This window comes from Salvia hispanica, chromosome 5, assembly GCF_029641045.1.
Source record: "Salvia hispanica isolate PSC_SH4W2 chromosome 5, Shi_PSC_v1, whole genome shotgun sequence".
Lineage (NCBI taxonomy): Eukaryota > Viridiplantae > Streptophyta > Magnoliopsida > Lamiales > Lamiaceae > Salvia > Salvia hispanica.
The window spans coordinates 1,419,878-1,436,382 of NC_142696.1; the positions used below are offsets into that span (position 1 = coordinate 1,419,878).

At 37.6% G+C, this 16,505-nt stretch overlaps 4 protein-coding genes across 4 annotated transcripts; 1 reads left to right on the plus strand and 3 right to left on the minus strand.

Annotated features, from left to right (window-relative positions):
• Position 1: 1 nt before the first annotated feature.
• On the minus strand, positions 2 to 1,643 carry LOC125187337 (Lipase/lipooxygenase, PLAT/LH2 family protein). The gene is made up of 3 exons (XM_048083904.2): positions 1,467 to 1,643; positions 1,044 to 1,385; positions 2 to 960 (listed from the first exon to the last, which is right to left on the minus strand). Exons 1-3 carry the CDS (start codon positions 1,633 to 1,635, stop codon positions 290 to 292), a joined length of 1,182 nt encoding a protein of 393 aa, XP_047939861.1. The 5' UTR covers positions 1,636 to 1,643; the 3' UTR covers positions 2 to 289.
• Positions 1,644 to 2,506: 863 nt separating this feature from the next.
• LOC125187859 (HXXXD-type acyl-transferase family protein) lies at positions 2,507 to 4,190 on the minus strand. The gene is made up of 2 exons (XM_048084505.2): positions 3,355 to 4,190; positions 2,507 to 3,140 (listed from the first exon to the last, which is right to left on the minus strand). Exons 1-2 carry the CDS (start codon positions 4,158 to 4,160, stop codon positions 2,615 to 2,617), a joined length of 1,332 nt encoding a protein of 443 aa, XP_047940462.1. The 5' UTR covers positions 4,161 to 4,190; the 3' UTR covers positions 2,507 to 2,614.
• A 5,556-nt stretch (positions 4,191 to 9,746) lies between these two features.
• Positions 9,747 to 12,054, plus strand: LOC125187082 (phytoene synthase 2, chloroplastic-like). The gene is made up of 6 exons (XM_048083595.2): positions 9,747 to 10,108; positions 10,223 to 10,273; positions 10,784 to 10,953; positions 11,116 to 11,351; positions 11,475 to 11,667; positions 11,756 to 12,054. The coding sequence occupies exons 1-6, from the start codon at positions 9,766 to 9,768 to the stop codon at positions 11,921 to 11,923; spliced, it is 1,161 nt and encodes a 386-aa protein (XP_047939552.1). The 5' UTR covers positions 9,747 to 9,765; the 3' UTR covers positions 11,924 to 12,054.
• A 192-nt stretch (positions 12,055 to 12,246) lies between these two features.
• Positions 12,247 to 15,949, minus strand: LOC125187083 (serine/threonine-protein phosphatase PP2A-2 catalytic subunit-like). Its single transcript, XM_089058486.1, has 11 exons — positions 15,681 to 15,949; positions 14,797 to 14,853; positions 14,545 to 14,628; positions 14,385 to 14,456; positions 14,024 to 14,095; positions 13,791 to 13,831; positions 13,484 to 13,550; positions 13,185 to 13,376; positions 13,008 to 13,097; positions 12,829 to 12,936; positions 12,247 to 12,750 (listed from the first exon to the last, which is right to left on the minus strand). The coding sequence occupies exons 1-11, from the start codon at positions 15,771 to 15,773 to the stop codon at positions 12,685 to 12,687; spliced, it is 942 nt and encodes a 313-aa protein (XP_088914612.1). The 5' UTR covers positions 15,774 to 15,949; the 3' UTR covers positions 12,247 to 12,684.
• Between the last annotated feature and the right edge of the window lie 556 nt (positions 15,950 to 16,505).

Below are 16,505 nucleotides of genomic sequence, written 5' to 3' on the forward strand. Positions count from 1 at the left end.
CTTGAATGTAACTAAGTGAATTTGTTTAGTTAGGTAATAAACATGACCTTGCAAGATGTTTACTTTGTACATAATAGAGTTGGAGAAGTCATGCAACATGTATCATTTTTATGGTTTTAAGATGCTATATTCCCTAATTTGCCTTTCGGAGGCGGGACTGAACTCGAAATCTCTCGACCACAAGTTCACCCGTTCCACTAACGCTACTCATCCTATATTACACCACGAGCCATGGGTTCGGTGGGTAGAACTCAGAACCACTCGATCACAAATTCACCGGTGGAAAACCCTACTCGTTCTCGCTCAAACCACGAGTCACGGGCTTGAATGCCGCCAACACAAGAGCCACTTTACACATGAGAAACCCCATCATTCCAAAAACAATATCCCTTGATGCCAACCTAACACCAAACTCCCCTGAAGCAGCATACTTCACCATCACCACAGCAAGTGCAAACACCAAAACTAGCACCAAAACAGAGCCTCTCAACATCCCAAAAATCCCCCCACCACTATCCTCCCCCTCCCTACGAATGAGAACAGGCGACGGAAGTTCATCAACTGATCTCTGCACAAGCAGCAGATAAGCGAACCCCAGCAGCCCCCCGATCAAGAAAGCACCCGCAGCATCCTCCCCCATCGAAACAGATGCAACTGCAGAGCCTGCTAGGATGAGCACAGCGTCGTAGAGCAGCAGTGACAGCTTGAGATACTCGTATTCTCTCATGCCCTCTTCGCTCGTTGCAGGGTAAGTAGCAGGCGAGGGATCCTCATCGAACAAGGTGGATTCATCCCCGGATAATGCAGCTACCGAGCTAGGCCTGAACTCCATCATCGAAGCCTCCCCCTTCTCCCCAAGCAAGATATCCTCCAAATCAAAGCCATATCTCTTGATTTCTTGATTCCTTCCCCCCAATTGAGAAATTACCATCAAATTCATCCCACTTATCCTCCATTGACCTAACATTTTCATCAAAAGGGGAAAATGAATCCAAACATATTGTCACACATCTATTATCATGATAATCAAAATGTGATCTTACCTGATTCCAAACTGATCCAAACAGCATGAATTCTCCCAAGACGAGGTCCCTCAAAAACAAATTCATCAACAGAGCCTCTTTGAAAACGCAGTGAATCATCAGCTCCAGCAGAAGTAGCAGGCAATCGTTGCAAAATCGAGGATCCATTCTCATCAATTACACACAACAGAATACCAGAATTCACATCACTGATACCTGATCCGTAAGCATTACTAGTTTGTAACCTCAATTTATACAGTGATTCGGATTTTCTAGATGAGAGAGACTCAAACTCCTTCTCGAGCGATGAATTCACCTCCTTGACTGGTAACAACCTTGAAGGCTTTGCATATTCCTGAAAATCTACACCAAAATCGTAGCGCATCGGATTAGATTTTCTCCAATAACAAAAAAAAAAAAAAAGGAACTGCGAGTTGGAAATACCTTGATAGCTGGACTTCTTAGAGCTTATGATCAATTGCAAACACCTAAAATTAATCCCTAATATTGTCGACTGATTTGGGGAAATGGAATATTTCGCGGGGAATTTAGTTAGGGTTGGCGAAATCAGGAATTTTGAAGAAGAAAGATTCATTTTCTGCAATTTTTTCATAAACAATACGATGATTCTATTTCCGCCTTATTAAAAGAAATCGAATAAAATTAGGAATTATTGTCGCTGATAAGGTAACACGTTTTTCTAGTAAAAATATCAACGTTTATAATTTAGCATTTCTTTGTCTAATTCTTTATTAAATGGAATTTTATTTGTTAATGTACTCAATACATTAAATTGTACTAGTAAAATCTCTGTACAAAAAATTATCGGTAGGGACTCTACTAATTACTCCCTCCGTCAACGAATAAGAGTTCCGTTTTTCATTTTTGTCCGTCCACGAATAAGAGTCCCGGTTCATAATTACCATAAACGGTAAAGAGACCCCACATTCCACTAACTCATTCCACTCACATTTCATTTAAAACTAATATATACAAGTGGGACCCTTATTCCCAACTTGGATCACCTAATATTTTCTCTACTCCATCCCCTAACTCCACCCCTCACAAACATAAGTGAGCGATCCACCATCATATTTTATGTTTGTGAGGGGTGGAGTAGAGGATGAATTAGGGAAAGTATTAGGTGATCCGAACTGCCTTATTCTGCTCGGTCCGGATCACCTATAACTTTTCCTACAACATCGCCTACTCCACCTCTCACAAACATAAGTAATGGGCCCACCATCATATTTTATGTTTATGAGGGGTGGAGTAGGGGATGTTGTAGGAAAAGTTGTAAGTGATCCGGAGTGTATTCCGCTAACTTTCTTCCACTATTTTTCTTAATCTTTCTTAAAACCTGCGCCATTTAGAAATGTGACTCTTAATCGTGGACAAAGTGAGTATATAATTTCGGTCACTAGAACTTTTGGTATTTCAATATCCAAAGAACGAAAAAATTTCTAAAAACACATTTTGATACCTTTCTTTCCTAAATTTGAATAGATCAATAATTTACTTCAAATTTTTCGTCAACAAACAATCCATCCATCGCACACAATATTCCCTTACATTATCTAAGATAAATACAATCAAATTGGAGACAATAATCCATTTTCCATGTTCCTCAACTTGTCCATTTCTCCCCTAAAACCCAACACCACACCCTCCTCCAAATGCACCAACACCTTCACCATCCCCTCCTTCCCGGGAAGGAAAAAGCACGGCTCCACGCTCCCGAGGAGGCGCGACGACAGTGGCACCACTGCTGTCGGCCCGCCCCACCCGAAGTCGACCGCGGAATGGCCCAAGTGGCGCCAATCGGTGAACCCACTCACCCTCCTCCCGCCGTTAATCCCTTCATCATAATGCAGCTCCTGGAAGTCCACGTAGGACGCCACATACTCGGCCGTGGCATGCTGCTTGCTCCCCTTGATGGCTGCCGCGGTCTTCCACACGGGCTGCCCCGCCACCTCCCCTGCCGTGAGGTGCACGAACATCGGGACGCAGCTGTTGCCCCAATAGCCGGCCGGGAGAGGTGGATTCACTATGTTTCTGATGCTGATCGAATATGCAAAGGTCACTTTTTCATTTGGAGGGAGTTTATCGGCTTTGATCCTGCAATGTTTCGTCGTGCGATAATTGCAAACAAAGTTAAAACTTCATAGATTTTTCGGGGAACATAATTTGACAAAAATTCATAATTTTTTTCGGTAATTTACCTTTATTATTCTGAATCAAGAGATTTTATAAATTAGTTTTAGTAACAATCGATTAAATTCGAGATGCTAAAGCCTAAAATATAAAATGCACAATCCAAAATGATCCATACCTTGAACTCCAAATAAGAGCACCCAACGCTTCAAAAGTGGTAAATTTCAACCCGGATTGCTTGTACCACATCTCCTTGACCCGACCCAACCACGCCCCCTCCACATTCAAATACTCCTTCACGACCCGTTTACCCGAACCCGCATACGGCGAAAAACCCCTATCCAAGCTCAACAACTCCCGAATCGGGTACTCGACACGGGGCGGGCTCCGGGGCCCGAGCAACACGGACCGATCCCAAACCGGATCCACCACCCCGGCCCCACCCACCCCGCGTGCGGCCTCCGCCACTGCGCTGAAAAACAGGGTGGCGCCGAACCCATCGCAGATAGCGTGGTGAACACTTGCCCCGAGCACGAACCCGCCGCAGCTGAATCTGGTGATCTGAAGAACCATGGGCCGGATCGGGTCGGATCCCGGATCCGGGTCGGGCGCCAGCTGGTCCATGAATGAGGGATCGTCGCCGCCGTCGCCGGCGCCGGCGGCCAAGGTACCGCCGGCGACGGCGAGGATGACCGGCAATCCGTCGCCGGCGCGGCAGTGGAGCTCGAGGCGGTGGTCGGAGGGGCGGCGGCGGAGGGTGCCGGCGAGGGGGTAGTAGGGGAGGAGGGCGGCGGAGAGGGCGGCGGTGATGACGTGGAAGGGATCGGATTGGTTGTGGCGGCTGCCGGGGTAGATGCGGAGGTAGCGGAGAGTGACGAGGAGGTTGCGGTCGGTGTCGAGGTGGGAGAGAGGGAGGGTGTGGTCGTGATCGAACGGGGGTTTGATGGGGCGGATCACGGCGGTTTCGTGGCGGAGGAGCTGCATTTTTGGTTGGTTGGCGGCGGCGGAGGGGGTGGCGGGAATTTATAGTTTGAGGAAATGGGGAGAAGGTGACGTGGCGCGTTTTATCACCTCATTTTAAAGCACTAGTTAGGTGAGAAAAAGGTAGTAGTACTCCATATTAGAGATGCCCGAGGTTTTCGGTTCCGGCGGTTAATTGCGGAACCGTAACCACCCGTTCTGGTTTCGAACCGGAATCGTGACTTTTTTCTTGAATCGGAACCGCCATATTTTGAACCGTGGACCGGTTCCGTTTTCAAATTTTACGAACCGAAATCGTGCCTGAACCGTGAAAAATGGTCGGAAAACCGTGAAACCGAGCCGGAACTGCGAAAAAACGCCGGAAACCGGCGGTTCTAAATCGGAACCGTGAAATAGCCTCACGGTTCGGTTCTGATTCCACATTTCCCAAAACCGAAACCGGCAGTTACGAACCGTGGGCATGTCTACTCCATATGCTCTTTAAAAAAATGAAATATTTTAAATTGGAAAAATCCTGTTAGAATAAGATTTGAAAATCATATTAAAAAAAAAAAATTCTTCGTGAATTAATGTTTTTGTAGTAGTACTAGTCTATTTATCAATGACTAGTATATGGCGTTATTAAATTAATTTAAAAAATATATTAGTATAATAATAATAATATAGGTACCAGATATTCCACTATTATCACACCTAAAGATTGAGTAATTAATTAATTTAATCATGCTCTAAAACTCAATTAATGTTTTTTGGATAATCTTGTACACCAAAATTAAAACTAATCGGGCCTTATAGCCGAATGTGAATTAGTAAGGCTCAGTCGAAGTTGAATTAAGTGAGGCCCGTTACTGAAATAAATTTGATACTCCTATTTTCTATTGTTAGTACATATGATAAGCAATTTTTGGGGCATACTAATATCATAGGAAACTATTTATACAAAGCTTGTGTATGTGTATGATCTCTCACTTGGGTGTAACTAACATTTTAATTATGATTTGAGTGTGATTGGATATACTTATAGGCAGGAATTATCTTGGATTTTAGTGATTAAAAGACCATTTTGTTCAACCTCCGTGACAAAAGATATTGATTTGCTCGTATTCTCTTCATCTCCATCTACCTCGTAACTTTACCTTTTTTTCACTTTATTACGTATAATAAAATATATAAAGTAGTGGATAGACCATTGAGATATTCAAATCTAAAAAATATAGGGATAAGTAGAATAAAAAAGAGTATTGAAAGTATTTGTGCGAGATCTAATCTACAGAAATAAAAAATTTCATCTCTTTTTCTTTATTTTTTACTATTTTTAATTTTTTTAAAAGTATGTCAAAGATTATGCATTTGTATTACGCACTTATTTAGTTTCAATATTATATTATGTTTTTAACATGATGCAATGAGTTGACTTTTAAGTACCCCTTTCATCTTTTCAACCGCAAATGCGTGGAAAGCAACCATATTCGGAATTTGAAACATATCATTCATAAATCACAAGTATATTAACATCACCATCGATCTTAGGATGAGCACCATGACGAAAACCATAGTTCAAACTCATGATTGATTCTATCAAGCCTTCTTTGACCCCTTTCTCCTTTGTTATTATACTCCATTCTTCCGTGAAATGTTGTCCACTTTTGCCATCTCGGCCTGTCTGCAAAATGTTGTCCACTTTGTTTTATTTCCATTTTTAGTAAATGGAGTTCACTTTCCACTAACTCATTACGTTCACATTCTATTGTGAAAATAATAATATAAATGTGGAACCCACGTTACACTAACTTTATCCACTCACTTTTCTTCATATTATAAAAACTCGTGACGAGTCAAATGTTGACAACATTTCACGGACGGAAGGAGTATGACTTACACAAAATGAGGATGGTAGATGAAAATAAATACCACTCCCTCCATATTAGAAATGGGCCACTAACCCCTTAGGGTTATCCATGCTTATATAGAAGAGATAGGATCATCACCAAGCTGATGTGGGACAAGATATTAGAATTTTAACACGTCCTCCTCACGTGTGGGCCAGAATGACACATCGGACTTTCATCACGTGGGTAGGCAAGAGAAGAGATAAAGAAATAAACTTCATCATCAACTTGGCCCGCTCTAATACCATATTAGAAATGAGTCACCCACTCCTTAAAAGGCCTTTTAAGGGGTGAGTGACTCAATTTCTAATATTCCACCCCTCACTAAGTAATGAAGATATTTTTTTCCGGCATGAGATTCAAGAAAGTGTGATATTATTAGTTAAGTGTAGAAAATAAAATAAGAGGAGAGAATGCCAAAAATAGAAATGAGTCATTTATCTTATGATATCCCAAAAAAGTATATGAATCACTTAGTAAGGAAGAAGGTTTTCGAGTAGAACGGGTAGTATCCTTAGATTAGAAAAGGAAGACAAAGGTTTACATATTTTTGAAGTTTGATATTTTTGTTCTCAATCGGCTGATTATCTTTAGCTAATGCCATAAACTCGGGTAAGAGTTGTAGATTCACAATTCCACTATCTAGCCCAATCAAGTTAAAGTCAAATTTTTTGAATACAGAGATTAACATATTATATTGAAAAGTAAGAGAGATGAATAATATAGGAAAGATAAAAATAGTATAAAGTAGATAATGTAATAAAATATGTGATTGAATGTTTTATTTTTTATCAAAAAAGGAAATGACTCTATTAAATTAGGATATCACGTAAAGAATACCACTTAACTTAGTTGGAATGGATGGAAGCAAATCCAATTATTTTCAATACAAAAGAATCATAACTTTCTATGTAACAAAAACCTCATATTAATATGTCTTTTATTCAATATCTTCTCTAACGTGCACAAAACGTCCGAATGTGGTTGACTGGAAATTTGGAATCATATCATCTGATCAAGGGATTTAATGGCAAGCACGCCACTTTGCTAATTAAGTTAAATACTCCACTTTATAATAATGGTTTAATTAGTTTTTCAAAATGTTGTTTGAAAACATGTTAAACGTTTTTAAAGATGTGAAGACATTCAAATTGGACCTTTTTTCTTGAAAATTTTACGAGTAATTCACAAAATCATGTTGACTAGATCATGCCAACTCCCCAATTTAATAACTGGATTGAGAGTGTCTTATCAATCGAGTTTCATTATATTGATTGTCAAGACAAGACCAGATTCATTATGTTCAACTATTTATCTGAGATGAATAAATCAAATAAAGGACATTCTGGTAAGTAAAAACTCTTGTACGATTAATAAATCGAATTTGACATACTTCTTGTTATTAAAAGTTGATTATTGCAAAATTGTTGTTTTTTAATAAAAAGTTATTGTTTAATTTATAAAAGTACTATATCCGTCGCACAATAGACGACGACACATTTAATGTGAGCACACATATTTTAAGAGGGTAGTGATAAAATGCAAACTTATATATTGTACAAACTCAAAACTCTTCAACACAACTTTAACACAATTTCAATACAATATCAACACAGTGTAAAATTTCAAGATTTTAATGTGTATCAACACAATATCAATCATTGACTACCGTTGAAATTCTGTTGACATTTTCCTATTGATGCTTTTTTGTGATATACATTTTTCAGTAGTTCAGATCATAGTTTTGAGTTTATACCATATTTAGAGTTTTCATTTGATCACATTTCTATTTTAAGAAATGTAAATAATATGAGTAGATTAGAAAGTTATATGAATACAAGGTCTACTTTTTTATATTGCTTCTATAATAGAATGTGAGTAAAGTGAGTGAGTAGAATGTAAAATCTATTTACCATTTATAGTAAAAAAGTGAAATGTGACATTTATTGTGTGATAAAGGGAGTAATTCTTTTAAAAAAAATACTCTCCCCGTCTCTCAAATATTGTCCCACTTTGATCCGGCACGGATTTTAAAAAATGTAGTGAAAACTGAGTTGAAAAAGTTAGTGGAATGAGAGTCCTACTTTTATATACTCCTTCAGTCCGCCATTAGAAGTCCTGGTCATTTTTGCGCACTCGTTTTGTAAAAATGATAGCAATAAATAATTAAAGTGGGGAAATGGTTAAATAAGATATAGAATAATGTTGACAAGAGTCTTATTATCATTATTCTCTCTCTTACTTTATCATTTCTCCACTTTAACTATTTATTATCATTTTTACAAAACGAGTGCGCAAAAGTGATCTGGACTCCTAATGGTGCACGGAGGGAGTATTAGTTTTATGGAGTAATTAAATATGAGTAGAAATGAGTTAGTGAAATATGAGGTCCACTACAAAAAATGGTAAAAAGTGAAATGCGACAAATTTTGCAAGATTGACGAAAATAGAAAAATAAGACAAAATTTCAGAGACGAAGGAAGTAAAATAAATCAAACTGATTGATGAGGACGTACGGTGCACGAGCCCGCACACAAGTGCAGCTCAACTATTTATAATTATATAGTGCTATATAAATCAAGTAAAGGGACTTCTTGTATCTTATCTATCAGCATAGTTAGGGAATCTAAGCATCGTCGTCAACAATGGAAGAAAATTAAACTGTCGTATAATTCATGACAATGAGAAGATAAATACTACATAATACCAAATACATCGTATTCTTGTAAAAATCAACTAATGATTTTCATTAACTTAACATTTGCGATTTGTACAAATTAAATCGCCCTATGTTGTTGCTTCGTTTGAGTTCCACGTGGCATGTTAGCTCCTCGATCACGAACACAATTAAATATAAACTTACATATTTACAAATTAATAGAAGGTATCGAAGTCGGCCAAGATACCTTCATTCATCCCACAACAAGACAATATCCAAAAAATAATTTGTTTAGACTCATTGTGACTTTTATGTCTCGGACAAATTAGCATCTTTGTGATAATGAACTAAGAATCATCTACTACTATGTTAAATTAATTTTGAACTTTTCTATAACATTACAAAAATGTTCAAATGAAAATCTTATTAAAATGGTAGATTGCACTTAATGTAACATATATATGCACTAAACATATAAAGTATTTTGCAAAATTAATTACATTATGCTTTTTTTTTTAATTTCAAAACGAAAACATTTGACACTTTTTTAAAAATAAATTATGCAGATCCTTAGAGGGTGAAGAGGCTTAAACTCCTACCACACTATTTATTTTCTTATTTGCAATTGTTAATATTGATGAAATTGTTCGAATTCATTTTTAACCTTGATAAGCTGACACAAATGAAGATCAATTATTAGAGATAAGAGGATTAGGAGAGACTGAAATTAGAGAAAGAAATGAAGAAAAATGGCCGCAAAAAATGTTAATGAGAAAAATATTAAAAAAGGTTTTTAGGGTAAATATATTGTGCTAATTTTAAAATGTTATATAATGCAATTAGTTTATTCGTCCATTAAAAATTACAATATCTATTAACCAATCTCTAATACTAATATATTATGATTAAATAAGCATGTAAGACAAAATATAACATCACAACTAGTAGGGTTTTCATGGTGGCATTAAAATATGGAAAATGTGAGCTATATATAATATAATCTTGATCTCATCCAGCTTGCATAGATAGAGAGGAAAAATTCTCTGAGATTTAGGCAAAAATGAATGCAGCATTTTCTTACCAAACAATACTCCCTTCCATCAAAAAATGCAACTGCATATCTATTTCAGGAAACAACACAAAAAACAGCAGTGCAAGAGCAGCCATAGCTATTCCCAAAACAAGAAAAAAACATAGTATTTCTCAGACAGAACTCTTATCAGTCCATGGAACTGCTTCCACCGATCTTTTCGTGCATGAGATTGTCGAGAGGCAGACGAGGAAGGCTGAGACGACAGCGTTCGATCTCTGTCAAAACCCTAGTTTCCACCCGGTGTTCCTTGAAGAAGCCTATGAGAGATGTAGAGATTTGTGTGCTGAATATGCCAAGACATTTTATCTAGGTTCAATCTCTTTCTCGTTATCTTTTTTTTTTTTTTTTTTATAATTTGTAGAGGATTTATGTGTTAATTTGTGATGAAATTAATTTGTGATAAATGAAATATGGGATGATGCAGGAACACAGTTGATGACTGAGGAAAGAAAGAAGGCAATATGGGCTATTTATGGTGAGTAAAGTGTATTTTTACTTTCTTAATGCAAAAATATGTTGATATATTTGTGAGGGTAGTAATGTTGTTTGAGAATATGATTGCTAAGAATATGTTTTTATGGTTTTTGGTAAACTAGTTATCATGTGTTTTGAAATATCATGGAAAACTATTAGGTTTTAGAATTTATTAATTAGTTAAATTCAGTTAATTATCTAACATAGTTATTAAAGTAAGTAAAACTTTCTTAAACTAAACAATAAATTTAGAAAAAAATAATAATAATCATATTAATAATAAGGTACTCATTTATGAACTACACAAAGCTTTGCTTTAGAAGAAAATAATACTAATAAATATCATAAATGTGTAAGAAAAAGAATACTTAGAAAACCTAGAAACTAATAATTCTAGAAAATGGCATAACACGCCTTGTTTTCAAGATTTGTATAACATCCCCTTGTTAGCTAAAAACACTCATGGTGTCATCTTGTATTTCATGGTGGTTTCATTTTATGATACATGCAGTGTGGTGTAGGAGGACTGATGAGCTGGTTGATGGGCCAAACTCTGCACATCTAAGCTCAACACTTGATAGATGGGAAGAGAGATTAGATGACATCTTCAACGGTCGTCCCTACGACATGCTTGATGCTGCCCTAACCGATACTCTCTACAAATTCCCATTAGACATTAAGGTACTTTTATTTTATGGGACTATGTCATTTTGAGCCTCACAAAAAGACTTTGTTTTGTACGAGACAATTGAGAAAATTTGAGATTTCGTGTTATGGTATTATGAGATTGACCTAATTTTGAAAAAAAAATCATGACTCAAATGGAATTTATTCGAACTGCAGCCTTTCAAGGACATGATCGAAGGGATGAGAATGGATACGAGGAAAGACCGGTATGCAAACTTCGAAGAGCTTTACATGTATTGCTACTGCGTGGCCGGGACCGTTGGCCTGATGAGTGTTCCTGTCATGGGAATTGCACCCGAGTCGTTGCTGTCGGATCATAGGATTTATAATGCAGCTTTGTGTTTAGGGATTGGGAATCAGCTTACTAACATTCTTAGAGATGTTGGAGAAGAGTGAGTCTTCAATCTATGAGATGATCATGTTTGTCTGACTGATCCTATGTTGTATTTAGGGTTTTAAGACACATCCTACGTTGTCTGATTCTCTCTCTCTCTCTCTTTCTCTTTCTATCTCAGTGCATCAAGAGGGAGGGTTTATCTTCCACAAGATGAAATGGCTGAGTTTGGAATATCAGACAAGGATGTTTTCTCAAGAAAGGTGACAGATGGTTGGAGGGAGTTCATGAAAGAGCAGATCACGAGAGCAAGATTCTACTTCGACCTGGCGGAGGAGGGAGCTACACAGCTACACGAGGCTAGCCGTTGGCCGGTATGAGTCTGAATCCTCTACCAAGTTTCTTAATTAGTAAAATACAACACATTTTTTTATAAACTAATGTACCTCATCTTTTTGGCAGGTTTGGTCCGCGTTGATGTTGTATCGTATGATCTTGGACTCGATCGAGAGCAATGGCTATGATAACCTGACAAAACGAGCATACGTGGGCAGAGCCAAGAAACTGCTCACCTTGCCTGTAGCATTCGGTAGATCCCTGCAAACAAAACCAAGTATAGTTCTCTCATAAGAGAAAAGAGTGAGTGAGAGAGAGAAAGAGAGAGAGTCACAAACAATTCCTTCTGTAGATTTGCTGTTGTTCATATATACATATACTGGAATCTGATATATGATATAAACGAATACAGATGATCTCATATATATCACCATATTCTACGCACTTGCAATGATCTTCATCATATTCCAGAAACACAAAAGTTCCTAAATATAATTTCAGCATACCTACACATGTTAAGGTATCAAACTTTTCATCCCAAGTGATTCCAGCAGAAAACGAGCATGGATTTAGTCGAAAGCAGCAACACAAAGCTCAACTTGTTAAAGCAGAACATATGGATCAAATGAACATTCATTAATTGCAGGAACAAAAGAATAAAACAGCATCCACTAGAAATGTTTAGGAAGTAATAAAACTCTCTCCTCTACAACCTTTTGTAATGTCAAAAGGTTATGGAGAGACAAAAATTTAATGTAGTCTTCGTATAAAATATGGTAAACTAAAAATCGAAAAATGGGAAAGTGGGAGAAATTTCCACATCTTTGCATCAGTAGCGTATGTTAATGGACAGCACAGCCAGCAGCTCCACTGCCTCTTTTGCAGTATGTCTCTGTTGTAACAGCTGAACCGAAGAAAGCAGAACCAGACTTCGTTTTTATGCTTTCTACCACCCAATTGATTGATACTTGCAGTAAAAATTATAGGCAGCTATCGACGCACAAAACAGTTAGCAGGTATCTGCCTTGCACAACTCGGCAACCCCTCCAGCTACTTCAGAGAAAGTAATCTGGTGTTCTTCGAGTTACATCTGGCTCACCACGTCTGGGAGCTGGCTCAAACTGCAATTGCACAATACGAAGCTAAAGTCTCGAGTTCACAAATACCAGACACACAACATGAGAGAGAGAGAGAGATACCTGTATAAAAGTATGACCCTTGCAGTCATCAACTTCAAGAATAGATGCCATGTTTCCACAGCGGTAACAATAATTAGGTGCACTGAAGATAGTAACAACCTTTTGGTCCTGCAAACAAGTAACCACAGCTATCAATCGGATCATAACTAAGACAACAGTTAAGAAGTTATTGTAATTACATGAGCCCAGTTAAATCCCTCCATAACCAGCTGGTGAGCTCTAGCAATAAGCTTCAATTTGTTTGTATGGTTGAATTGCTCCGATATGTCCTATTAAATAAGCATGAAGAAAGTATATCACTTAAATCATTACGTGAACAAACTTTGGAGGATGAGCAAGAAGCAATGGGTAAATACTTGGCCAAATGTATATCCAGCACCCCTTGGAGAGATACCCCAGCCACATCGATCATCAGGATCAGACCACAAAAGGTCACACATAGGCCCTTCATGAGGAACTTCTTGAACACGGTCGAAACTACGGACATTATCAAGAGTTTCTATGGACGGCGACAATCCACCATGGAGACAAAAGATTTCTGACTCAACCTAAAAGTAAGAACAAAATCAAATATTTCTGTCAATTCATGAGGACATGGAACGGGAGGATATTAAGACTTTAAGCATGGTGGTATGTCTTCAGCAAATATACTAACCAGTGCAGTAAGAGGAAGGAAGTCAAAAAGATCTGTGAAGATCTTCCACACATTGGCGCTTCCATATCTGCACAACAGAACAAAATTAATACAGAAGCATACGTCGAATCACATAAGCATTGCCAGCTCTCCTTCCCGAACACGGATGCCATGAAGCCTGAACTTGAGACTATGAGGCAAGGGAGTCCATTGATGCTGATGCCCTTATGATGAATATGGATGATAGTGCACGATAATGTCACTTTGATTGTTATTTTTTTAATGGCTTTATAAGATATTTTCATCAAAAGGAACTCACTGAACTTACTTTCGCAGGCATTCGTCATAAAACCCATAAACCTGAGTAATCTGCAAAAAAACAAATAATTCATTTTAGCACTAAGACATGGAGGATTATTTAGGAACTCCTGATTGAGCTCAAGAAACTACTATCAGATACAGATTACGAGAAACAGTCATTCCATCAACAAATTCATGTCCTGTGTGCAGTTTAGCAACCAAGACATATATAAAGACAGAAATGCATTGATACAAATTTACCTGACGGCTTTCATGATTTCCGCGTAGAATAGTGATCCTTTGAGGATAACGCACTTTCAAAGCCACCAAGAGCTGAAACAAATTTATGTACATGTCAAATGAAGATTAGGCTCATCCATCCTAATTTCCTGGCATTAAATAAATCAGGAACTTCAAGCAATGTACAAACTAAGGTGATTAGTTCCAGGCTCTTTGGATAAATATGTTGGTGGATATAGTTTGGAACAAAGTCTCTCCTCACATTAGAGGCAGATCATACTCAGAAGGCAACACAAGAAAGTATTGTTTAATTTGGAAAAGTAATGGAAATAATATGATTGATTAGCATTTCACATAGAAAATATAAAAGGATTCAACTAACCGACACCGTCTCCACAGAGTAGTATCCTCGATCAACATAATCTCCCATAAACAAATAATTTGTATCCGGACACTGCCAAAAATGTGAAAACATATGAATCTTCCGAAGTAAAATCTGAGAGACAAAATAGGATAGCGCAGCAAGGGATTCGAGTATATACCTTCCCACCAATCCGGAAAAGCTCAGCAAGATCATGGAACTGACCATGGATATCACCACATATAGTAACTGGGCTTTTAACGGGCTGTAAGAGATAAAAGGTTACTTTTCACAGCAATCGTAAGTGGAAATATGGGATACAAGATGACTATAACTGCCTAATTACACAAAAAGAACAAGAATTAAAAATCATTTCAACCAACAAACATATTTGTGTGTGCAGTAACAGCTGATTATAAGGAGGAAAGAGAACCTGCACATTGCTCTCTTGCGTCAGGATCTCCTTGGCCTTGCCACATAACACCCTTACCTAGAAAAATCAGTGGAGACCATAGTTAAAGACCTCATTTAACATGAAAGAACCTATACAAGCATAGTTAAAGAACCTCATTTATCCAATATGTGAATAGCAATAGATATCACAGCTAAAAAAGTAGATCAATCTCAAAATAAAAAGAAATGTAGGAGTAAAAAGATTGTGAAGAGCATCAGTGTTTTCCCATAAAAAATCTAACGAATAAGTTAATCACTACCACACCACACTTAGACACAAAAAAGAACATGACTAACAAAACAAGCCGGGTGCCATGCGTTAAAGTGTTTGTATACCCATACAATAATTACCAAAAAAATTCTATGTAATGCCACAAAACCAAAGCAAGGAAAGCGTGTGTTTCCTCAATGAACAATATCCAGTAACAAAGATTCTCTATCTTTACCCAGAAAAACCATTACACCATCATTCTTGCTAAACAAAGGTATCATTTTCAATCTTTAGACACATCAGAAAACCATTACACGCTCTATCATTCCAAAACAAAAAAAAAGGAATGCAACGAAGCAACACAATCAAATCCCCAAAACACATCCTGGAATACCTCAACTTTCTTAAAATACATTCAATTTTGAATCGAATGCGGTGAGCCTCAAACAATACAACCGTAATTTCCAACAAAAGATTCGGCTAAACAAAAGAATCAGCTCAAATATCCCATTCCACACCTTAAATCCCCCCAATTGGATCCAACGTCGGAAACAGGTGATCAATTAATTCGAATTCCATAACAAAAGCAATAAAAAAAACCACCTTGAAACGCGAAACCGACGAATTCATGAAGAATCGCGGAAATTAAATACCTCAGGCTCGGATAAGGGCTTGCACTGCACGAGCTGCGCGATTTGCTCGTCGAGGTTGCCATTGGTTCCCCCGCCACCGGCCGCCGCGTCCATCAATCAAACCCTAGATTCGTCGATTTTGATATGCGATGCGATCGATTCCTCCGACGGCGTCGTTGCGTTGGTTGGATTTTGTCGCTCTGGGGCGAAGATGGTGACAGGTGGATACTGCAGAGTAGAGAGTAGTGGCGAGGAAATCGAAGGGACTTTCTCGAAATTACCGAAAAGTCCTCTCAGGTTTCAATATTTTGGTTTTGTACCTTCTAAATATAGATTACCCATGATTTTTTACATAAGTTAATTTTGATTAATGCTAGTTTAATTGTACTTTTGATATTAATATCATGCAAATTTATGGAAAACTATAAAGTGGTTGATGTATGACTAATTTCACAATTATGAAAATGGTTGACTATATGTTTGAATATATTTTACTCCCTCCGTCCCAGATAATTTGCGACATTTTGACCCGGCACGGATTTTAAGAAATCTAATGGAAAGTGAGTTGAAAAAGTAGATGGAATGTGAGTCCTACTTTTAAAGTATTAGTTTATATTAAAATGTGGGTAAGAATGAGTTAGTGGAATATGAGGTCTACTACTAAAAATGATAAAAGTGAAATGGGACAAATTATGTGGAACGGCCCGAAATAGAATATTAGGTTAAATTATCTGGGACGGAGGGAGTAATTATTTGGCTACGAAAAATTATGCATGCTAGACTGCTAGTGTCTAAATTGATCACATCTGTAAAATTAAAGACGTAAAGAAATTGGAAGAACTTTTC